Source organism: Protopterus annectens, chromosome 12.part0, assembly GCF_019279795.1.
Source record: "Protopterus annectens isolate FY-2018-M chromosome 12.part0, PAN1.0, whole genome shotgun sequence".
Classification (NCBI taxonomy): domain Eukaryota; kingdom Metazoa; phylum Chordata; order Ceratodontiformes; family Protopteridae; genus Protopterus; species Protopterus annectens.
Window position 1 is genome coordinate 632436299 of NC_056746.1, and position 25311 is coordinate 632461609.

Genomic DNA, 25311 nt, shown 5'->3' on the forward strand with positions numbered 1-25311 from the left:
GGCATATACCTTTTACTTGATTTACAGTACTCTACACAGTGCCATATATACTAACTGCAGTTCAGTGAAATGAGATTCAGTGAAATGAGTTTTCAGTAATTTGAGTTTTCAGCGATGTGGTCGGGGTGAAATGAAATTCAGTGAAATGAGATTCAACGAAACAAAGTAGACCAGTAGACATATATCCCCCCCCCATATACACATATGGATTCTGGGGAATGAACTGACAGAATTACCTGTCACGTGGCATACACATTGAATGCAACAACTTAAAAACTGTATGCAAGGAGGCAACCCCCACGCACCACTGCTACATAAATATTCCAACTCTAAAATCGCACAACAATGGGGAAAAGTAGGAATAGCCTACTATCCTTTGAAGTATGTTTTCACTTCATCTTCATACCTCCTACTGCTTAAATATGCCTAGTCTAAGACTGCTTAACAGTGGGAAGAGTAGCTAATGTGTAATTTCAGAAAAAAAAACATTCAATTATTCTGCCATTTGACCACAAAAAAAAAAAACATTGACCAGACAACCTGACACCGGCAAACACACATGTGCACAATGTTTCTATTACTGTGCCACATATTATTGGCTTTCACAAATCTTTGTACACTATTTATTATCCCAGTCCAGCAAAACTTCCTTCCAGATGTTATCATTGGTCCTACAAGGGGCAAGTCTGATCTCCACCATGCTAGCTCTCAATGAACCAGGAGCTCAGAACTGGATCTTGATAAATATTTTATGGCAAAATGGGACTTGGAAGAAAGCTGGCTTGATGAGCTAAATGATAACTATGTATATACACAAGCAAACACGCACATACATATACATTAAAAAAATGCTACACTCATGCGTATGTGTATATATATATATATATATATATATATATATATATATATATATATGCATACATACATACAGGCAGACAGAGAGAGAGGAGGGGGTGGGAGAAATTAAAATACTCAGGCTTTTAGAGTTGTTATCTCAAGTTGAAATGTTACATTTGCTTGTTTGACTGCACTACTAAAATTGTTATAGAGGTAAATGTTATTTTTAAAGGGATGCTGTGTTATAAACTTTATAAACTATGAGTTTACCAAATTAGTGAGTTAACTACAAAGCATTCCTGTAAGCATTAAGCTGTGAAATAAAGTATGAATTATTGCTAAAGTCTGTTTTGCTGAACAGTTTTTCTGCTGCTATACGCTATTCTTTAAGAACAATAACACGCCTGCATGCTCCCTGCGAACATAATAAGCAACTTAGATTTATCAGTAATTGAAGATCTACCTTCTCTCTTGTTGCAAACCAGTGCTGACATTTATTAAACTCTGACAACACTTGGAAACATTAAGTACTTAATGATGAGTCAGATGTTGTGTTGATGGGCTGCCTTAGTTTTGCAATGGCTGACTGAAAGCTCTTATCACCTGTCAAGTTAATGGAAGTAATTGAATTACCTATTGTTCCAGGGGAGCTGAAAAATATTGAATTTGTAGATTCCGTTCTGCAGTTTGAAAGATACATCCTCCTGCTTTGTGGAAAAAGAACCGTCTTCAAAGACTGGCAGGGAATGACCCTGAAAACTCAAGACTTAACCCTCTCACCATTTTTTGGTTAAAGTTACTTTTTTAATGTGTCTAACTGGTACAACACAAACTTCAATGAATTTAGGTTGTTTCTTTTCTAAGTTGGTTATTTGGTATTGTACAGATTTCCATGCTTACCTCATAGTATACACCCAGAAAAGTAAGATTTTTTTCCCTTTTATTGCTCAGTAATTTACCTGGGGACTGCAAATAACTTACTGCAAGGCCCAGGAAATTGGTCTTAGGCACATCTGCACATGAAGAAAAACTATATGAATAGAGTGTGTGATTTAGACTTGGGCCTAATAGATTGCATTATATTATACCGTGTGATAGCAGAAAAGACTCTGTAGTCTGCCCTGTTTATGTGGCTAGGTCTTTCAGTAGCTCAGTATCAGATGTGTGATACCATTAACTGCAAGTCCTGCCACTCTGAAAAATAAACTACAATTGTATAACAAATACAGAGAATTAAAAACTAGCAGTAACTCCATTAAAACATTTTTGCACCCACTAAATTGGTGGGAGGGAGGGGCTTTTCGTCCATTCCACTGCTACTTATATATAACTCTGACAGTGCTGTACCTCTACAAAGGATAAACAAGTCAAGGAACTGCAACTTCAGAGTTTGTGTGTGTGTGTGTGTGTGTGTATATATATATATATATATATATATATATGTTTGTGTGTGTTACTGACAACTGCTCAAATGTTCTAGTTGCTAAATGGAAAAAAGCCAGGAGAGCTGATCGAAAGTAATGTCTTTTTTCCGAGGGCATGCCCCTACAAAAAACAGTGTTTTTCTATTTTGTTTGTTTGCTTTCCAGTAGGCAGCTGATTGACCAGTTGTGTTCAGTTAGCTTATGATATAGTGACTTTTCGATATATGGATATACATCCAAATATTTATATATTACTTATATTGTCAGATACAGTCTCTCTTTTTTTGAGGAGTGCAATTCTGAATTTTAACAAAACACTCATTTGGTTACCCCTCCTATGTCCATTTTTGTAATGTACAACCTATCCCAACCCTTCATGAAAGATTCTGTGGTTTTATTGTCACACTACCTGCTTAAGCACCCTGCTCATATGTAAACACTGCTTTTTTTGTGAAAATTACTTTCTAATGTCTGTAAAACATTGTATGCTTAATCTGATAGGCCCTTCATCTTTCCTCTTGAGCTGTATGCCATCAGGCTGTCTCTTAGGAGATTTGTGCACATACATTATCTCCCCTTTTTTTATTACTTTTAAGTAATGATAACTTTAGATCACATAACCTCTTATTGTATCTAGTTCTCTATTCCATTTATTACCCTTGTAGCCTTTCTTTGATCCTTCTCAGTTAGCTTGCTATCCTTATCCCTGTAAGGACACAAGTAATGAACACAGTACTCCAGCTACACTACAGCGGTGATACCAACTTATCTGTTTCTGGAGTCTTCTCCTCTAAGGATCCACACTATCATCATATTGGCATTGGCAATGGCTCACTCAGATTGCACCTAGTGGTTCATTTCCCTTATCACCACATCAGACTATTTTCTACTGATCTGTTTTTGGAGTTACCCCCCCCCCCCACACACACACACACACATTAAAATCCAATTTGAAATGATTAGTGCTCAGGTAAACTACTTTATACTTTTCTGCAATAACATTTTAGATGCACTTGTCATCACAATCTGCTAGTCTCTGCAGGTTATTTGGAGACTTGCCCCCCTACCCAACACTGTCCTTTCTATCTTAATGTTATATTGAAATAAGCTGTCCTTGTTCTTAGTAACCTTCATGATGTCTGAGTAACACTTGTCCCAAGGACTGACCCTGCTGAACCCCAGTAACTGCTTCTCTTTCCTTTAATAGGGCACCCCTAACTACTACTCTGCTTCCTGACTGTCAGCAGCCCTTTTACCCATTTATTTAAATTCTCTTCCTCTTTACATTCAGTTGACCTAACAGCCACCAGTAAAGGATGTAGTCTTAAGCTTTAGTGAAGTCAAGAAACATAACACTGGCCAAGATTTTGTTGTCAATTTCCAGCATAATCCAGTTATAAAACTGAATCAGGTTGGACTGTTGTGACCAAATGTGTGTAGCTATTCTCCGGGACAAACTAGATTTTCCCTGAATATTTTTTCCTACTACCAAGGCCAGATTTATGGTTCTGTGGTTTGCCAGGTCATTTCTAGCTCCATCTTTGTGGGGTGGGATCACCATGGCCTCTCTCCAGGCATCACCACTGCCAAGTAACCATATGAAGAGTTTTAAGTTCTGTCAGGGGGATCTGTAAATGCAACACCAGGTTAGGATCCTGTGGTTATTCTACTGGGACCATGTACCTTTTCTTCCCTTAACTCCTTCAATTTCTTTTCAGTTTCCCATGGTGCATGACTGACATTTAAATGTCCTTCCACTTTCTCCTTTTTTGTCCTCTTAAGTTGGAAGCCTTCTTCTGTCTTTTCTGTCAAGATGGGAGCAAAGCATTCACTGAGAATGTCAGCCTTTTTCCTGTATTCAGTTTACTGTTTCCCCTCAATTACTACCTCTACACATCTACCTTGTCCTGCCTTCTTTACTTATAAAAGATCCTTTCATTCCTCATTTTATTTATTCTGCTAGGTATTCTTCTAGATTTAACTTTCTTTAATACCTTTGACCAAGGTCAATGTTGAAAAGGGTGTCATGTTAATTAATAAAAAAAACAAACAAACAAAAAAAACACTAGGATTATGGTTCCGATAAAACTAACTGGAAGTCTTTTTTTTTTTTTTTTTTTTTTCTTCTTCTCTTGAACGATTGCAGGGCATACAGTGAAGTGGTGTTTACCCATATTTCTTATGTATATTTCCACTGTGAATGTGAAGCTCTGTGCCTTTGCAGGGGCCATTAAAGCACAATACAGGACCAAGTCATTTTCCTTTGGGAGAAGAAAGCCATGTGCATTTTCCTTCTTCCTGAACAGCGCCTGACCCCACTGTGTTCCTAGTCTGTTCCAGTCCTGGATTATTTGCTTTCCCTTTGAGAAATCCAACCATTCCAAGCTAGTTTTGCAGACAGGTTGCTGTTGAGTCATCTGCTTTAAGATATTGTAAGAATAAGGCCTTGCTGTCTAGCACAAAGACCAAACTTGAGATGTGTGATAGCACTCTTGTGGCAGTCTTTAATCCCTACTATGTCCAGCGACTTCTTGCTCTTAAAAAAGACTTAATTTTCTCAGTGGGCATGTCTATATATAGAGTGATATTTAGTTAGTGTGCAAAGTAATTGAAATAATGAACAATTTGGCCTGATGTTTTCAGCATTTGATTAGACTATTCATGTAACTTACAAGGCATCTTTATAGGAACATTCAGCTGTTAAACCATCATCTATGACCTTGCAGTCACATAGGTTCATAGGATGATACTAGGTTATTGGCCCAGAGGCCCTTATAAGCCTAGCCAAGAATTTTGCCCATGTTCCCACAAAGTCAGCACCTGTTTTCCCTGTCCAGCAGAGACACAGGTGGGATCCCAGGGGTGTATTTTCTGTTTTCCATCCAGTCGTCCAGGTTTCTCTTAAAGAGGGCTAGAGAGAGGTATAGGCATACTCTATTCGGCATATTACTTAGCTCTTCTTAATTTCTTTATGTATTTCCAAAAGTGTACACGACCATCCCACATTTCAGGAACCAGATCCAGTGAAATTTACAAATAAAAGACTTATTCTATATTTAAATCGGCAACCGCACATTCATTTCTTTATCTGAATATATACTTGTACACTATTATATGGTACCAACCCATACCTCTTAACTTGCAGACATTGAAAATAGGTGCAAAGGCTCTTGAAAAGTGAGTACAGACAGACAAAAATCTGGACACCTAATCTGTATAAAATTTGAATCCCTAATAACACATACCCCCTCCCATTTCTAGTAGCACTGTGGGATACCAGTCAGAAACACGAGTTTAAAAAGTGAGAATGAGTAAAATAAAAGCACATTATCAACAAGACAGTGTAAAATCTGTTGACTTTAATGAATGCTATTACAAAAATCTACCTCACACTTTTATTTTTGTTTCTGAAAAAAGGGAGATGAAACATAGGAGTCCTTTTTGTTTATGGTAGCACTAGTAATATTGGCATGCAGGCTGGTTACTTGTATTCTAAACAACTTCAAAACTGTCTGTTTGGGAGGGGTTCAGAAAATTGCTTGGAGTTGTAAGTTAAGCCTGGAAATAGATATGCACCTCTAGAACAGGTAGGGTTGAGAAGTCTACACCAACCTATACTCTGACAGCGCAATTGCACAGAATTACTGGGTGAAGGTTGTAGATGTAATCTTATTGGCCTTCATGATGTATTGGTGAAAAGGGCGGCCTAATTTCTCTCAATTTAAAAAAAACTGTATTGCTAAGTATAACAGAATTGGCCATATGGGTCATAGTGCATGACTTCTGCAGCATGTTTGGAAAGTGATGCAGTTCAACTTTGTATAGACTGTTGCTTCTACAACCTATGGGCACAACAATGGATTAAAGTTAATACTTACCTGAGTCTTCTCAGGTACAAAGAGATTTGATATACTTTTTATTGGACCATCAGATGATTGTCACTGTTGGAGTGACACCTGACCCCATGTGTAAAAATGGGAAAAAGGGGTTGTGGATGGATGGATATGTTTTTCAGTCTTCTGAGCTTTCAGGTCATTGACCATAAGGTAGATGAATTAATTTGGCAAAGTACTACCTTCTGTGTGGAGTCTGCATGTCCTCCCCGTGGTTGAGTAGCGTTTGAAAGACATGCGTGCGTAAATGGGCGTGCCTTCATTGAAGGTTGGGTGTCGAGCTGGCACCTCGGCATTTTGTAAAAATCTACTGCCAATCATTAGCGGACCGGAGTTCCGCTGTGGCGACCCCTTACCGGCAAAAGCCGAAAGACAAACAACTACTAGCTATAATATTCAAGCTAAACACTTTAATGACCTATGTCTATAAATCTTTTCAGCATCATGTTATTGCAGTACTTGTCATACAGTTTGTTTCAGTCATTTACATACACAAGTTAGTGGCACCAGCTGGAACAGAAACTACTGATCATGTAACACTGGGATACTTATCTTTCTGAAAAATACAAATCTTGTAATCTAAATCTTATCAAAAATGCATCTTGCACTTTAAATTTTTGTGAGTTTTTTTCTTGTGGAACATGACATTAGACCCCCCCCCCCCCCACATTAGAGAGCTTGTAATTGTATCTATGCCATTTATACCTCTGTACGATCTGACCTAGATTTGTGTGTGTGTGTGTGTGTGTGTGTGTGTGTGTGTGTGTGTGTGTGTGTGTGTGTGTGTGTGTGTTTATGTGTGTGTGTGTGTGTGTGTGTGTGTGTGGAGGGGGAGGGGCTAGCCTACCAATGAAATGGTAAATCCAGAAAACTAAACATTGCAAATGTGAGACCAGTGTGGATGGGTGTTTCTGTGGGCAATCATGACTGAATTGTAGTTAAAAGAAGTAAAATTACCAGTATTAGTATTGTCAAAAGCAGCCTGTCTGAAATTAGATTTTACTTAAAAAAATTATGGATAAAATTAAATATAATCCTCCTCTTTCAGCTATTTATTTTCATTCCAAGACAAACATACTCTTTGAAATTATGCCCTCTTGCTGTTATATCAGACTTCTGAATTTTTTCACTTTTCACAAGATTTTGAAGAGGTGCCAGATATGTTTCCTTGAAGTACATCCCACCAGAAAAAATAGATTTGCTTGTGAAGACTTAAAACCATGTGTATATTCTGTTTTTATTCACCCATGTAACAGTGTTTTGTTATTTACAAACTGTGCAGAACACTTTAGTCATTGAGGAGTTGTAAACAGCCTCTGAGTTACCTAGATGTTCTGCTGATATTCACCTTTTGGCTCATTTAATCTCATAGGCAGATAAGGGCTGACTTTTTTTACGTTGGTATCAAGTAATGGTAATACAAAATGTGTATGTACTACTGTTATTTCTCAAAGAGCTTTAATCCCTGGGCCTTCTCTGAAAAGGAGGCTTGTTTGTCTAGTCAAACTTTTCTGGTAAACCAATGGAAATAAATAATAATAAAATAGTTTTTGTAATGAATAGTGTATAACTACTTCTACAGATGCTTTTGGAAAAAAATATCTAAAATGTGGCCAAGTTTAAAATCTTTCTCAAGGTGAGCTGCTTTGTGGCATACAAGGATAAAGCCAAGTTCAAGTAATGACTCTAGGGCCTGTAGGAGCTAGCAGAGAAGGATGGGAGTCATCAGCCACTGGCAGCTCGTCCATCCTGGGGGCGGGGGTTCTAGCTAATCACATGGGTGGCACCTACCGAAAGCATACCAAAGAATAGTGAGTGTCTCAGGTCTATTGAGCCTGCACTGTGAGTGTAGGGGAATTCACAATGCAAAGCCATGAATGGGCCACAGTGCTCTTACCTGCACAAGGAAAGCCTTGCTCCCGTAACTGTGAAATGAATGAGCCCATTGGATGCAGGTAGAGGAGCCATCAGGCTCTGTCTTGTGAGGATGTAAAATTATATATTTCCTTTTTAAGGGTTCTGTGTCTCTTTTCAGAATGCTGCTTATATGTATCAGTCATTATGCAGCTGTACTGGAACTAATTTAACATTATTTGTGTATGCTGCCATGTTCTGAAAAATTAAAACTGCATCATAACCTTGCAATCCTGAGTCAAGTGCCATTCTCTAGTACCATAGGCTGATAGTCTGAGGAAAAGAAAAGCTAAGCAACAAAGACAAGTTACAGCATACAGGAAGTGACAATGGTAGATTTTAGGCGTGTTCATCACAGTCAGGTGCACACCGACTAAAATGTGGGAAATTATAACACGTGGTAAGTGGGTACAGTGAGTAAAAGAAGCAGAAAAGTCCATAGTCAACATTTCTGCAGTAATCCAAGTATCTAGCTTGTGTTTGCCATTTATGTTGTCCTGTTTAGTTTATTTTTTACTAATATCACTGAATGCCAGAGATAAAAAGTTGAAAAGCACTCACAGAGATAAGTGAAAGACAGCATTAAGAAATCAACTGTTGATGAGTTGTTGAAGCATATAGCTACAGACTCATCCTGAGAGCCTGTTTGGTTTCACACTAGATACAAAAAGAAAGGTATGATATGATATAGCACAATGCTCCAAATATCAAGCACTGTCTGACCTATTAAGAACTGCAATGGCTACTGGATAGCAAAGAGCACAGAACTATAACACTGAGGCAGGTAACAGTTACCTAAGACAGAGCGAGCATGTTTTTTTTTTTTTTTTCCTTATTGAACTTCAGTATTTTACAAGATATTACAGATACAAAAAATGTACATTTTTAGATTATGTCAGTGATTTTGGCATAGTGAGAATGTGATTCTAAGCACTTTTATTGCTCCTTTTCAAATGAAGCCTCACTTGCACGACCCACTTGGGCGATTGCTGCTCTGTCTTTTGAGCTGTTCAGCTGTCAAAATTGCAAAAGTAAGATATAAGAAGGACAATAAAAAATTTCCCTCATCAGTTTTGTTGATGGCTGTGCTGTTAGTTTAAAACAGCCTCACAATCTCTAGGAGGAATTGCACAACCGTTAGTAGCTCGCAGAAGGAAAAAAAAGAAGATGAAGAGCATAAGGCCGAAGGCTTTTCTCTCTAAGAAATCATTGCCGGTATGGTTTCTAAGTGTGCACCAGCATGATTCACTTTTTTAGGGAGAGAGTTCTCCTTTCTTAGAGTTGGAGCGATCTCAGAGTTGGTATATAGGGGCTTGGGGGGTGCAGGAGGGCTTGCACCCCCTGTACAACACAGAAAAAAGGAGTTTTTTTCCCCTGTTGTTTTTTGGGCATTTTTTTCATTCTTTTGAAATGCCTATTTTCAGGAAGCCAACGTTTCATAGTAGAACGGGCCGAAACATGACAATGAAAAGACAACTCAGAATAACTGCAGTTTAACTGTATTTTAATTTCAGTAACTTGCATTACCGCTGTTTATGCCAATATTGCCACACTTTATTAGAATGCACTTTGTCAACCAGCAGCAGTCCGAACTGTATGATAGGGCTAAGAAGAGTGCTTTTGTTCTTTGCATAGCAGGACGGAAATATTATCTGCTAAAGTATAAAGACAGTTTGCAAACTGTAGCATACATATTCTTAAATTTAACTATAGTTACAAAGTTTTAAACACCACTAGCACTACTGACTGAAAAACAAGCTTGCATACTTAATATATTTTATGATGTATTACTGCACCAGCATCCTTGATCTCCTCACTAGCCTGGAAGATGGGTTAGGTTGTGTCCACAGGAGGTTGGTGCTGTTCCAGTAGACCCAGTGAATGAGGAGAGGAGCTGGTGGCAGATGAAGGTCAACTGTAAGGAGAAATAAATATATTTCAGAAAGGATGCCTGCTATGTCACAGAGTGCCTTGCACATGGGAAACGGCTGTGCTCAAGTGCACTTTATACAGATGAAAGAATATCAGTTTTTTCTGGCACTTATGAGCTGTAAGACAAAATGGAAATGGATCATAGTTTCTGCACTTTGTAACCCATATGACATTATCTAGTCTCCTGCCTTATGAGGCAGAGGCCATAAAGACTTAGAGAATCCATGTGCTATTTTTCCACTTCCACTATATGATCTAATGAATCCTACTACAGCCTGAATGTTATGTTTTAGAAAAGAAGCCTTCTGACTCATAAAAGAAGGCAGAATCATGTCAAGTGCAAGAACAGAGTAACATCACTCAGCTGTTAAAGTAAATCATACCATCACCTCATTGCTGGGAAGTGCCTGAGACAGCTACTCAGACTAATTCTATTCTGGGTCATTGCAATTCTGCATTAGTGTGACTGTTTACGCAGAAATCCAATCTCAGTCCCCTTCCTTCTCATCAGGCTTGCTGCCCCCTCCCGCACAGCAGCTGTCTTTGAAGTGTTGGGTAGGGGCATATCAGGTGACCACAGAAGCAGTCAGTTTAAGCTGTGAGTTTTACAGGTAAGAAATTGTGTATGTGTGTGTGTGTACATTTATTATTCCTTTATTCACACCTGCTTCAGATGAGTGAAGCAAATATTGGTGTGTGCCCAGACCTGTTAGGGATGAGGTCATTGGAAACTCACCTGGCTGACTGTGATGGGGCCAAGAGCTATCTGTCAGCCATGAGGTTTTAGATTGTGCTCACCTGGTCTTGGTAAATGAAATGGGGGGAGCTAACAGGAAGTTTTCTCTGGGACATTACACTCTGAACAGGTTTCAGATGGCTGCATTGCTAAGTTATATCTGGTATAAGTCAGGTTCATGGGTTCAAAACTCCCAGAAGCAAGCAGAAGAGGATATGCATCTTAGCACCTTCTAAGATAATCAGCTCAGAAAATAACCCACTGTATAATCTGTTGCTCTTTCTGGAAATCTTGCAATTCTCTGTAGTGCTCCTATATCTACCTGGAATTCCTCTGAGGAGAACATATGTATTTTTTCATGGAAAAGGAAGGACTGTGTGTTTGAAGATTAGAATGGACATGATTCTTTAGCTTGGGAATTTTGCACATTGACTTCTTCTTTACTGCCAGGTTGGCCATGTACTTTTCTTGATTAGAAAAGATGAACATTTATATTTTTTTCTTGGAAAACAAATAGCTGCAAAACAACTTCTTGTGGGATATTTTGTGTGACCCCACTGAGAGTTTTCCTCATAGGTAGGTTGTAATACTGTTTTTTAAGCAAAAATAGAAATCGTTTGGTGGACTTCCTCATCTTAAAGGATGTATAATCCAGGACGTCTGGTATCAGGTTTCCCACCTGGCATTCTTCCTTCTGTTGCTCACTTCTACCCAGCTTTTCAGGGGTCATTTGCTCCATTCCCAGTGTCGAACCTCTTCCTGCCCAGCCACTTGTTCAGCTTCAACATTCTACAGAACTGCATTCCTCCAGAGCCCTGCAAGCAGGCACTCATCCTGGCAACACAGGAAGCTGGATTGGTTGGGATTGCAGACTATACAGGTAAGTGAAATGTGGATACTACAAACCGAGCAAGAGTAGGAAAGAAACACTTAGGATTTATACAAGCTGTAAAATAATGCTGGGTGTCAAGATTATTTCTTGGATGATGGGGCACAGGAAGGGTCACTTGATTCTAAGGCTACAACATAAGGCACAGACAGGGTCATGGGATTCTGAGGCTACAACACAGGGCACTCTCAGGATTCTAAGGCTATAAGTGCCTAATAGGTACGCAGTCTTGTGAGTAATCTTTTTGTTGGCTGAAAAATATCTGTATGTTTAGAAATATCTGCTGTCTGAATGAAGCAAGCTTACTGCTGTTTAAAGAATACCTGTTTCTGATCTGCACCATGTTTATATTAACCTGAATTATCCCAAATAAAATTTTATCTGATAAATGTGATACCCTAAATGTCTGTGTATTTTAGTTTTGCCAGCAAAGGCTCTTAATGGACTGCAGTATAGATATAACTCTGCCACGAGTGACATGTGAGACACAAGGCTTCACCCATAGTGATGCTATATCACTTGTATGGCCAGGACAGGGAAAAAGGATTCCTGGGAGATGGAATGATTGAGACCCACTCAAGGTCTTCAAATGGAAATTCATAGTGGTTTATAAGGTTTTCTACTATGAGATGCAGCACATCAGAAAAGATGTAACCTCTGCAGATTTTTTCTTTACTCACGTTATTAAATCAGCTGTTAACTTTATGTTGTAATATACTCAATGCATGAATGTACAATTTACTAGCAGTTGCATGTGCACACACACACACACACACACACACACACACACACACACACACACACACACACACACACACACACACACACACACACACACGACACACACACACACACATGAGCATACACACGCACAGACCTAGAACCATTTTTCTAACTAATGAACAAAACAATAATTGCAATGCCCCATGATAAATAAGTTACTCTGAAACTTTAGAACACCTAAAGAATGTGAAATGGAGGAAACTTACAGTGATTTCCAAGAACACATTAAAATACAGTATTATGACCTGTGTGGCAAGCTGGAATTCACTAGTCAGCTTCTCCAAAGCATAACAATTTCCTTATGCAGTGATCCATTTTACAAACTTAAAATCATGATTAATGAATAAAAAGAAACTTGTGTCTAAAGGTTCTAGAATTCTGCAGGTCCAAGAAAACGCTTGGACGTGATTGCCTGCTTTATAGCCGGACACCCAGAAGGAAGTAGAGATAAGATGGGGGTCTATATCATAACACCGAATGCTAAAAAATAACGAACGCTGTTATGTCGAACTCAAATGCCCGAAAGTTGAAAACAGTGAAGGATCGGATCAGCAAATTTTTTCCCCAGGGAAAAAAAATTTGCTGATCCAAAAAAAAAAGAGTATACAGTCAAAATTAAGTGGGTGGCAATGCCCCCCACCTCCCCAACTTAAATACACCAACTCCAAGATCGCACCACAGTGAAGAGAACAGCAAAGCCTGGAGAACAGCCCAGCAATTTTTTTCCCTGGGAAAAAATTCGCTGATCCGTTCCTTTGCTGTTTTCAGCTTTCAGATTTTGAAGTTCGATATATCAGTGTTCACTGATGTGATATAGACCTATAAAGATGCATATATGGTGTATGTGAAAGGCTGTATACAACTCTTACAGATGGCATATGCTATGGAACCCAGAAGGAAGGAGAGAGCTACCATGTATATGGAAAACAGCTAGTAAAAGTCCCATCACTATTATCAGTGTTCTCAATTTTAGGGAAGCAGAGATGGTAGTAAAGACCTTATAGATATACTATAGGTAACTAGAAGTGAGTTTATGTATTCAGAAAGAAGATTAGACATAGCTTTCAGGTAAATGGTGATAACTAGGGGGAAGCCAGTACATAAATGAAAAGTACTAGGTAGGGACTATGGAAATGGAAATGCATAGCCATTAGTATAAGGCAGGAAACAGGAGAGAAGGAAGGGACAAACTGTGTAGGTGGGCAGGGAGAACAAAACTCACCTGTGCTACCAGGTAGAAAGCTCAAGCACGAGCAGCGAATGACATCATCAGGTGCAAGGCAGGGAACCTATAATAAAGGCTTTGAAATGTGGTTAGAAGATAAGATACGCAGAGGAAAAGCAGAGACAGAAGGTCCAGACATCATTTATATTTCAGAACACCCTGGGAAAAAAAATCAGACAGCTGATGCTGTTTGGTATATAGTATGGAACCTATGGCTGAATAAAGAACACAGCTGTTAAGTTGTTGTTGTGTCTTTCGGCTTTTCCCGGTTAGGGGTCGCCACAGTGGAACTCCGGTCCGCTAATGATTGGTAGTTGATTTTTATGTGCCGAGTTACCAGCCCTGATGCACAATCTTCAATGAAGGTACGCCCATTCACGTATGTCTCCACGCAGAAGACGCTCTAGCTGAGAATCGAACAGGACAGCGTCTGACTGTGAGGCGACAACGCTACCGCAGCACCACCACCGCGGGTACACAGCTGTTAAGTATATTCTGGAATAAAGGAAAAGTGTAGCACACGCTTATTTTGTTCATATAACAGTATGTGCTATGGATCCCAAGCATGAAGGGTGGGCACAGCTGTTATGAGTACTTTGGAACCAATGAGACCAAGGGTTTCATGCTGGAGTGTTACATATTACCATGCCCTCAGCTCACAAGACTATGCTGTAATTGTAGCCAGTTAATTAAGTGATTGGTTTGTTTACTGAGTAAGCTCCATGAGTGCAAATATCTGTTTTCAGGGCTGACTCAGAAGTCACTATCAGGTTAAATGACTTTCTCAGAGTCATATAGTTTGCAAGTGGAAACTGAGGGAATCAAACCCAGGACAATAGATGAAGGTCATTAGCAAAGTATAATGTTAACCCTCTCAGCTAACTTGCCAGGTTTAATGTAGGTTAGGTTAATCTAGGATCCCAGATGTTAGGGAAAGAGTCTGTTTATATTTGGGAACTCAATGCAATGGTTTCTCTGTCACTGAGACTTGAATGTGGTCACCATCAAGTGAAATTTAATCATGCATTACACATTATAGTATTTAAGCTTTCACTCTTGTCCAACCACCTTTCAAACTAGCCATTAGAAAGACAAACTTTAATAAAATCAGCCCATCAAAGTAGCATCAGTTACTACAAAATACTTGAAGGACAACAGATTGCAAAACCTTCAGAAAAGAGACTTATTGATCACCCAAAAGAGACAGATAAAAGCTCCTGCAACACTGACCAAGGCTAGACCACTTTGCTTCATACTTCTCCACAAGTGAAGCTTTAACCATTACCAAGACCGAGGCAATCTTCATTGTACATATGTAAATACTGGGCAGGGGGTCCACTTAACTTCCTTCCTTCAGTATTGCTCTTATTTCCTTGTGGCTCTTCCTCCTTATTCTTTTGTATTTCTTCCTTTTGTTCCTCTATTCCAGTAGGCAGGGCACACCATGAGGTTATATACCTTACATATAATCACCTTTACATAAAAGATATATGTTCACAGTGATATTGTTTTGTAATGATCACTGTCTTCTGTGTATCATTGTAACAGGTACTTATACTGTTGTCAGTAAAGTATTAGTATTGCTTTTGTACCTATGTACTTGGGTGATGGCTAAAAAAAAAAGGTCAAAGAACCAGCCTATTCACCAGATTAACAAATGCAAATAAAGTTTTTTATAGCATATTTGCAACACAACCCTCTTATGATTAAATTATTCCCAATTAGAAAAATGGAACAATACAGCTGAACAAATGTAACAGTCACGTTTATTATATCAGCATAACATAACACTGGATGAACATGGGAAAAAAAAACTCTTAGAAGAAATATCCCCACACTACAGCATAATGTTAATGCATGCTGGCAACATTAAAACTGGTGTTCAGTTTTTAGTTTTTGCTGTTTTTCTCCCCTTGGTATTTATACTTTCTTTTAAAACACCCAGTACGTGCAGTGTCTTCTGTTACATAAAAACACAACTGAAATCTAAACGTTAATGCTGAATCCAATCACTGTCTTAGATACTGTAACTTGGACTTTTTTTTTGTTTACTGTGTTAAGGAACACTGTTTAATCAATTTTATCTGAACATGAAATTATTCTAAGCAGTCAGTGAGTAAATGTGCTTAATGCGATACGATTTTCATCTAAGTATACAAAAAATATAAACGGAGTGAAACTGGTAACAAAAATACTTGTCACTGACAAATATACATTTGCACTGGCGTTGGATATAACAATGACACTCATTGAAGATGACTGTTAATAAAACAATGAAATATGTAGTGAAAATTTTAATTATGTGCTGTATTTCTGAGGTTTTGATAGATAATGTGTATATTTTGAAGGGCAGTCACTTTTCTTAAGATGTTCTCTAGCACCTGTAAATAGAGATGAGACATTATACAAGGAACAACTATATATGTGAGATGAACTCAGCTGTGGAAATTAAATTGGTAAATATATATTAACTGTAATAGATTTTAACAGATATGATTTAGATTGCTTAAATATTTTATAACTATCACTTACAGAATAAAATCATAAAAATGTGTATGCACAGAATGATGGACTTGGAAGTGATTTTGTATCACAAATGCAAAATTTAATTTTATGTTCCCTTCAAGCAGCACTAAACAAAACTTCCATGCTCATTCATTAATTTCCCTCTCTGATCCACCAGACATTATTGTTTCTTACTGAACTGAGTCAAATGGCAGCCAGTCACAGGATGTGCCACCCTGGTGTTCTATTTTCTTGCTTTTAATGTACTGCACTTAGAATATTGCTTCTGAACTTGCAAACAGATTAGAAATTATCACAGAACACATATTTATAATACTGCAATCAAAGAGCCCTAAAATTAAAGAAGTCTGCCTTTGGATTAGTTATAGGCAAAAACTCCTCCAGTTAAGTTATTCCTGTATCTTGGAACTTGTTAGCCAAATCTATCAGAAATTAAAATAACTGATACAGGATCATTTCTGAATCCATATCTGTCAGAGATTACAATTTATTTACAGTAATTAACTTTCATTTACCTTTCATTATTTAATTTTGAATATGTTCTCATTCCCAAAGTGCATTTGTTTTGTAATTTATAGTTATACTAAGTACCAAAATACATATTGTAGTAAATTAAATCTGTAATTGTAGCTATTTTGCGTGTTTAAAATATTCAGTGCTTAATATACATAAACATAATTTAGCTGTCAATATGTACGCCGAGCAAACACTATATGTGTTGTGTAAGTATGTTCTCTCATTAATGTATATTTTCTAATCAGCTCAATATTGTAGATGCAAAAATGCATATTTTTATTTAATTATTTGTGCCCCCAGCTAGGGTTGTGGCTCAGAGGGTCTACAGGCCAGGCCAGCTACCTGAAAAAATAAATGAATGAATCAGTCAATTAATGAATATTTCATATTAACTAGATTAAGTCTTAATGACTTCACTCATGACTTGCACTAAAGGAGTTGCTGTTTATATATATATATATATATATATATATATATATATATATATATATATATTCATATATTTTTTTTCTACTTATTTAATTAATTCATTCATTTATACATATACATACATACAGTAGTTGACCCAGATAAGGAATACAGCAACAACTCAGCAAGGGAAAATAGGATAGGAAGTGATTCAGTATAAATCCTAGAGAATACACATCCATTAATGTGCTATATTTAATTAGAAGATAAAATAAAAAGAACTATAACAGTGACATATCATATTAGGATTTGTTGTTATTAATATATTCTTATGGTTTGAGCTACAGTACAGGCTAGTAGATAAAAACAGTTGTGAAGTTATTCTGATAATCAGCAAACATAATGGATCCTTATTTTGTACTCTGGCTAAATTTCCTGCCTCTTCCACCCTCTAATGGAGCTAACGTCTAAGTGGCTAATAATGAATAGTACATGTTTTCATGCATGATTGCTGAGTGGTTTAGTAGACTTCCAATATTTTATGACACCCTTTATTGCTGTGAATATAAGGCTATTAAAAATCCCAGGCATTGTCACAGTAAGCAGATGGGTTGGGTTGAGTCTGTAATAAGGCACTATTTGAAGTAAACACTAATTCCCTGCAGCTACCCCACCCTTAAACCCAACCTGGAGGCAATGTTTTCCAAGGATTCTGCAGTTTTCATAACTAATGCTTTCCAGGGTAAAGGAAGTAGTTACTCATACTTGGCTAGTTTTTGTAGTGAAATGAGAATGACTGGTTAAGAACCTCTACAGCTTCCAGGTTTCCTCCAGGTGATACTGGGGTATCAAAAGTTCTGTCCTGCGGTATTAATCAGGTTATGGTAAAATTAAATACTACCACTGTCAAACAGTCTGCCTTTCATATCTCTGTTAACAGTCTAGCATCTCTAATAGTTTCAATTACTTCTGAGAAAAGCTTCTAAAAGTCATTCACAATGGAACATGAGGAACAGAATTTTGATGAGAAGTGATTTTGTAAAATGAGGGCAAAGTCTTACTTTGTTATAGCCATAAATGAATGAATGAATGAATGAATGAATGAATGAATGAATGAATGAATGCTTGTGGACCTATATCTGGACAGTGGTAGTACTTACCCTAAGGTTGCCAGTATGAATGGGTGTAAGAGATGGCTTTAGGTGACTAGTTTAAAAAACATAAAGTACAAAGCTGTTTTGATCAAGCTACAGGCACCATTCCAAAAGCAGCGTGCAGGTTTTTGATATCACAAACAGGATGTAACATTTTTATAATGCTACCTTATGAACCTGGCAGCAAAATAATTCACATGGTGCAGAGAGGAGATTTCTGCAAAGCAAGCTAAGAATATCCTTTGAGAGGTACAAACAATATCACCTGGCCTGAAACTGAAAGCTTCCACTTAATTCATTAAATTCTCTTAAGAAATGACTGCAAAACACTAGGAGAAAGCATTTTTTTAATTACTCATGGTATATGAATGCTTTGACCTACTTAATCAATGAATCACAGCTTCAGAAATTTTCAAAAACTTCACTGTAAAAATATTTTTTTACTGTGTGCTTCCCATGCCTGCTTATCATCAAGCCCCTGCCCATCAGCCCACTTCTTTCAGTCCCCATCCCTACTATTTCCCCAGTGAGGGAAAGAGTAGACTGTGGGGTCACTGTATGGACAGCAATGGCAGTGCTTCTGCTCTTGCTTGCATCCCAACAACGTGGGCTTTTCTTTCTTAGCCCTAATCCCCAGCCCTTGTGGCTGATATATGTGTCTGTGTCACCACTTGAACACCTTAATGCCCTTCACCTACATGTATGTGCTCTCACAAGCACGCATCCTGTGATGTTATCACTGGCAATGTGCAGACCTATATTTAGATGGGAGGAGGTTGCCTTGATTTGTACCGCCATTTTCCACCCTGTGAGGATGGGTGAGCTAGCAATAACTGCTCATGCTCACCTTCTCCTCTCCAGCTCCCAAGCCACTATCAGAACTCAGATCATCTGAGTCACATTCAGTGCTTTAACCCTCTGTGCCAAGGAGCTGGGCCACCACAAAATTTTAGCATATCATTTTTATCTCATAAATAAACAGAACTAAATTTTATAAATGGTACAGAATGTGAATTTAGAGGGCAAGAGCCAAAACACATTTTGATCTAGAAGTAAAAGGAACAGCTATCACATTCATTAGAAGTTTTGAAAAATGGGTATATTGTATAATTCTGGGACAAAAGCAGAAAAGTTTACAATTATATGACTGAGGTGATCAAATTATGTAGGAGGGAATTTTCCTAAGAGCAAAAAGAATTTAGTGATTGATGAAATTTCATTTTTTGGAACTATTCCGAAAATGACTATCATCACATTATTGAAGATTAGGATGAAATAAGCACACTTTAAATTTTGTAAAATTACAAGTCTGTGTTTTCCTAAATGTAATGTCACAACACTGACAGTTTTCAGGAATTTTACATCAAAACTTCAATAGCAGAATAGACACAAAATCTGATTCTATGAAGTAGGTGCAAAATCTAGTTCCAGGGTTAAGAATACCATTAGTCCTAAAACTAAAAATTTCAGTTGCTGAATTCATAAGGAGCTAGGTAAAACTGACAGTTTATAAAAAAAATACTGGAAGTTGCCAACATTGTGACTACAGCTGAGAACTATATTCACTGCAGCATCATCATTTTGGTAGCCTTTTGATCCTACATTATTTAATTTATCTGTACATTACCACTTGAACTTAACCTGATAAATGAACTGATCCAGTGGCACAACCTAGGTCATAAGGTCTAATGTATATATTAAATTTACATGTGTATACATGCTTTCTAGACAGACAAATGCAACTAAAAGTACCATAGGTTCATGGTATGTGACATCAGAAATGCCACGATGAAAACATAAGTTCAAATTTTCAAGTGGCTTTGTTATGGTCATTTAGGGAGATGAGAACAGAAATCTATGACTAAAGTGACAAACCCCACATAAATGATTATTGCATTTCCTTACTTCAGTTTAATGTCAGGTGTCAAGGAATGAAGATGTGTGCAGATTCAAATTCAAGTGTTGGGGAAGTTTGGAGTTTATGGCAATTGTAAAGGCAAAATGATGCACCATTTTCCTGCATAGTTGAAATAAATTACATTAAGAAACTGGGCAGCCACCGGTGTCTACATATGACTAAACTATATATTGAATTCTGATTTCTCAGAACAACGTGGTCTCTCCATCTCAGAAAAAGCCCATCTGCTCAAAGGGGTCCCTCATGGGTCAATACTTACTAAAATGATATCAAGAAGCAAAGCTTCATTTGAGGTACAACTCTTCATCATAATGGGTGACAATAATAAGACAGTCTGCATTCATGTGACCAAGGAGAAGATGAAGGAACAAGAATGCTGTGTACTTGAACAAAATGGTATCACCATAACATATATGATGTATATATAATAAGCACACTAGCTTATATAGTTGGAGAGAATTTCAGATCACAAAGGGAAACAAAAATCCTCCCTTTCTGACTGTAACATTATCTAACCTGAAATGAAATCTTTAATGATATTCTTTGTCCTTATTAGGGTGAGGAACACCATCTCCACAGAGATCAAATGAAATACATGGTGGTCTAATTTGTGCAATCAAAAATAGCCTACTATGACCCCATATGCACTTTCTAAATAGAGCATTAAATGGGTTGTTTCCTACCTTAAGAAGACTACATTTTTTTTCTCAGGTAGCTAACAAATTTTGAAAGTGTGATGGGGAAGAAAGAGGTAACTGGGATCATAAGTTTGAGAGTGTAATGACTTTCCAGATTTTAAAAATTCACTACAGACTTCTCTGTCAGAAATATTGGGTGAGGAAATGGATGTAACTAAAGAAATTATTCTTTTGAGCTGGGAAACAAAATCTGGATTTCCTAGCCATAGTAAGGTCTTATTAAATTTAATTCTGTTGGCTGCCAAAAAGCAGTTACTAGAAAGTGGAACTCAAATTCTAAACAAACTGTAATTGAGTTATTGAATGTTATAAAAGAGATAAAAGAACTGAAAGAGGGATCTTTAGAAAATGGAAGGAGCAAATTACATGGACGTAAATGGAAATTGTGGAAATAATACATGCATAATAATGTTCAGGAGGAGCAGGAGGAGGAGTGAGGTTTAAGGGAAGGCAGAATTGAGCAATTTATGTAAAGTTGGACAGCTGATAGCTACAAAGAAGGAAAAGATATATCATGTGTAGTGTATTTAAATGGAAAAATGTTAATATGGTTCATTTTCTGTTAATGTATGTTTGCCTGTGTTTTAAGTGATAATTTAATAAATGTGTTTAAAAAATCAAATGGGCTGTTTCCTTGATATCAGGAAGCAGGCTATTGTAGTCACAATCTACAAGGAAATCCCTTCCACTGACCCTAGTAATTATGGAACAATCAGACTCACAGACTTTATTGGCAAGGTGAAGAAAAGAATCATGGCCTTTATTCAGGTAGAAAGAGAAGCCCACATTCTCCATTACCTAAACCAGTACACTCTTGTCAAAGGTAGATGTTGTATGTTTAATCATGTAAATTTCTTTCATAGTATAACCACCACTCTGGAGGAAGGCTTATCCATCCATGCAGCCTACCTTGACCCGACTAAAGCATTCAAAGCTATAGTCCATGATGGAATCATACATAAATTTAGGAATGCAAATGTAAAGAAAGTACATGGGTCCACAAGTACTTACATGGTCATGCAGAGGTGGCCAGAATAGGATTCATCTGTTTACCATCCTCTTTCAAGAGTGGAGTCCTTCATGGCTCTGTCATGGGGACACTTTTTTGGCATGTTTTTCTCAGATGTCAAAGTTGATTCTGCCATCTGACTTACCAAATATGCAAATCACTGCAGACTTTAACCTGCTGACACCACATACCCTTAAATGGTACTTATCATTACAAAGGAATTATTCAGTAGAAATGACTTTGCATTCAAAGTCAAAAATGCACCATTATGGCATTTGGCAACACCCCCATAAGCTTTATATACTATTGGGTAACAAGTGAGTCCTTGTAGATGATGATGACCTGTCATTTGTAAATATAGCATCTGCTGTTGACAAAGTATACAGATTTGCCCACCTGATCCTTTGTGGGTTCAAAAGCTATGCCAGAGAGGTAACTGCCCCTTTGTATGCAGCTGTTATCAGACCAATTACATAATATTAAAAAGCAGATCAAAGGGCTATAGGACCTGGGGTATGGCCAAATCCTATATAGCAACTCAAGATCAGACACATAAGGTATTAAAGAACCCCTTACTATTTTAAACCCTTTTCTTAGAATACTGTAAAGGTGACCTAAAAGATGAGAACACTTGGCTTCAATAATGTTTGATATCAACCAAATCCTTGAAACATGACAAGTTCATATCTCAAAAACTCCTTTGGCTGTGTAATAAATTACACTTCTCAGTTAAACTTATCCCACTAACCTATAGCTTCAAGAAGCAACTAGATGACTAACTGGGTATCCGTAAGTTCTGACATGGGATCTGAGGCATTAAGCTTTGCATTGAACTTGTTCACCAAATCACGAACCTAAACGGATCTCAGAACAATCATTTGGGAGGTGGAACCAACATTATTCAAAACCATCTTTTGCTTGGGATGCAGAACCAACATGCCTATCTACCTTCACAAATATCACAGAGAGAAACAGAACGCTTGAGCATCCATTACAAAATGTGATGGCTGCCTGCAGCCTATAAACAAAGGCTTTATCTTGGACCTTTGAGTATATTTGCCAGAAATAAAAAAATAGAGCAAATGAATAATGTTTCCTACTTATACAGTCCCATGAAATAAACAAATTAGAAGTGTTTTCTGTAATATGTATTACAAATTTAGTTGGCTGACAGTCAAAAACCCTCCCTTTACATTGTCCGTCTCTTCAATTAATACTCTTCAGATTGTCCAACCTTCTAACAATGGTTTCTCATAGTGCATTGAAGTTTTTGTTGTCAGTGAATGCATTCTATGACTAGTATATTTAAAATTCAAAATGTTCTATTGCCAATGTTATATGCTTTTAAAGTTTAATAAACTGACAAAATAAGAAGGATAAAGCAAAAAGGGATTTAGCAGCTCATAGTTCTTAGTTCAAACTGTCTAACTTGCAATCTATTACCCTTCAAGAAATTTGATTTACCTTAATCACGTTAACATTTTCTGTTCCTTATATCAAAATAAATTTTTAAATAAGTTTAAAATGTACTTAATTTTCACTGTTAATCTTGCTAGCTGCTGTGTAATGCATCTTCTTCTTTATATTATGTAATATTTATTTTAAACATTAAGTGCTCTCAATATGGGGTTAGTCCCCCAGTATTACTGCCTAGGCACAGACATTCCAGAAGAACTTGATCACATATTCCCATATAGACCTATCTGGAAAATAACCTTTAAGAAACAGAATATAGTTTCAGTACCAGAAGTGACAGCTGAAGCTTTTCCAACTCTATTTATCTTCTACTAACAAAACAAAAAAATGCTGTACCTTTTCAGGATGTGTCAGGTGAGTTGTTTGCACACAGCATTGTATTCAATAATGCTGTTTCTATCAGAAATGTTAGGGGATAAGCAGCAATTACTTAGGCAAGAGCAGTCCCAGATGGCACATATTTGTCATACTGTAAATGTTATTAATAAAACATGCCCTTATAATTATAGTACAGGAATCTTCAAGCTGTCTCTGCAACTGAGATACCCAGTATATTATAACAGGTTGATTTGGCCTCCTTTATTTTACTAATAAAATATTTATTTCAGGGTTAGGTTTTTTGATTCACTATTGACTGATGTCAAAATGCAGTTGTTTAAGTAAAACTTAGCATAACAGTGATGTTCAAATGATCACTTTTGCAGTAACCTTAGCTATATGGGTTGTATCCTGCCAAGGATATAACAGCCACCTGTTTCCAAAACTTCAGGGCACCTTCTATGTGCCCAAACTGTCAGGCAGCTTAAGCTGAGCTGACATAATGACAAGTTTGGGCGAGAAACTCCTCAAAGCAAAGATAAAAGGTCCTCATCCTGACAATAAAATCACACAATAATATGGAGGGAGGGAGCAGCTACTGCATCAGGGATCATTTGAACGTCTACTGTTATGCTACATACACAACTGTACTGTTTTCATCATATAGCTCACTGCTGCAGTAATCTTAGTTACATGGGTGGTTTACCATAGCTTAGACTAGGAGGTGGAAGGGTAAGGATCCATGAACCTCTGGAGAATGGTCCTAACAAAGCCTGCCCTAGACATGGCAAAGGATTCTGGTTTATAGTGCTTTGGAAAAGTATGTGCAGAGGACCAAGTTGCTGCTTTTAGAATAAAACATTTTCCAAAACACCACAGATGAAGCCAAGGCCCTGGTAGAATGAGCAGACCCTGCCTGGAATTGTCCTGCTATGATAGGTAATCAAAATGTAATAGCATGAGATTAACACTTAGAAATAATCTGTTTTGACCCAGGTTGCCCTTTTTTCTTACCATCACAAGAAATGAGTAACTGATCAGAGTTCCTAAAATAATTTGTTCATTCAACATAATAACTGCTTAGTCTGTGAATGTCCAAGCTATGGAGTATCCTTTCTTTCTCTCATTTTTAGGTTCTGGAAAGAAGACAAGTACATGGATAGCTTGGCTTAAAGTAAACTCTAATACCACTTTAGGCATAAAAAGTAAGAAAATTAAATAAAAATATTTTAAAAATTCTCATTTTATTCCTCATATCCACTTGTATTCATCCAATTTGGTTTTAATTACCCCACTATACCACCAAAAGCCTACTGATAATTCTGTTCCCACCATTGTGGTCTGTCTGCTTTACTATATGAACATTGTTTTTGTGCCATTTTAAATGAAATCTCCTCCTGATCTTCCTCCACTGAAAACCCCTGTCAGCCTCTCACATGCTTTACAATAAAAACTTACTGATCTTTGCAAATCTTATCACATATGCTTTTTTATGCAGCTTTTGAACTTCCTTAATTGCTGCTCCATGAACGTCCTCAAAACTAAATTACTTCCAAATTTCTGGCCTTCAAAAACTGTACCAGTATTTCAGGATGGGTTTTGTAATAAGAGACATAGAATCAATACTTAACATTCTTCTATTGCTTGGACCACCT

The 25311-nt window shown here is 37.4% G+C and overlaps 1 protein-coding gene across 1 annotated transcript in view; it reads left to right on the top strand.

Annotated features, from left to right (window-relative positions):
- Nucleotides 1-11332: 11332 nt before the first annotated feature.
- LOC122817348 (paired mesoderm homeobox protein 2-like) overlaps nucleotides 11333-25311 on the top strand; it is a 106863-nt gene continuing 92884 nt past the window's right edge. Inside the window, exon 1 of the mRNA XM_044090555.1 lies at nucleotides 11333-11616. Within this exon, the coding sequence (XP_043946490.1) occupies nucleotides 11379-11616 (238 nt within the window). The 5' untranslated portion in view covers nucleotides 11333-11378. The remainder of the gene's footprint in view (nucleotides 11617-25311) is intronic.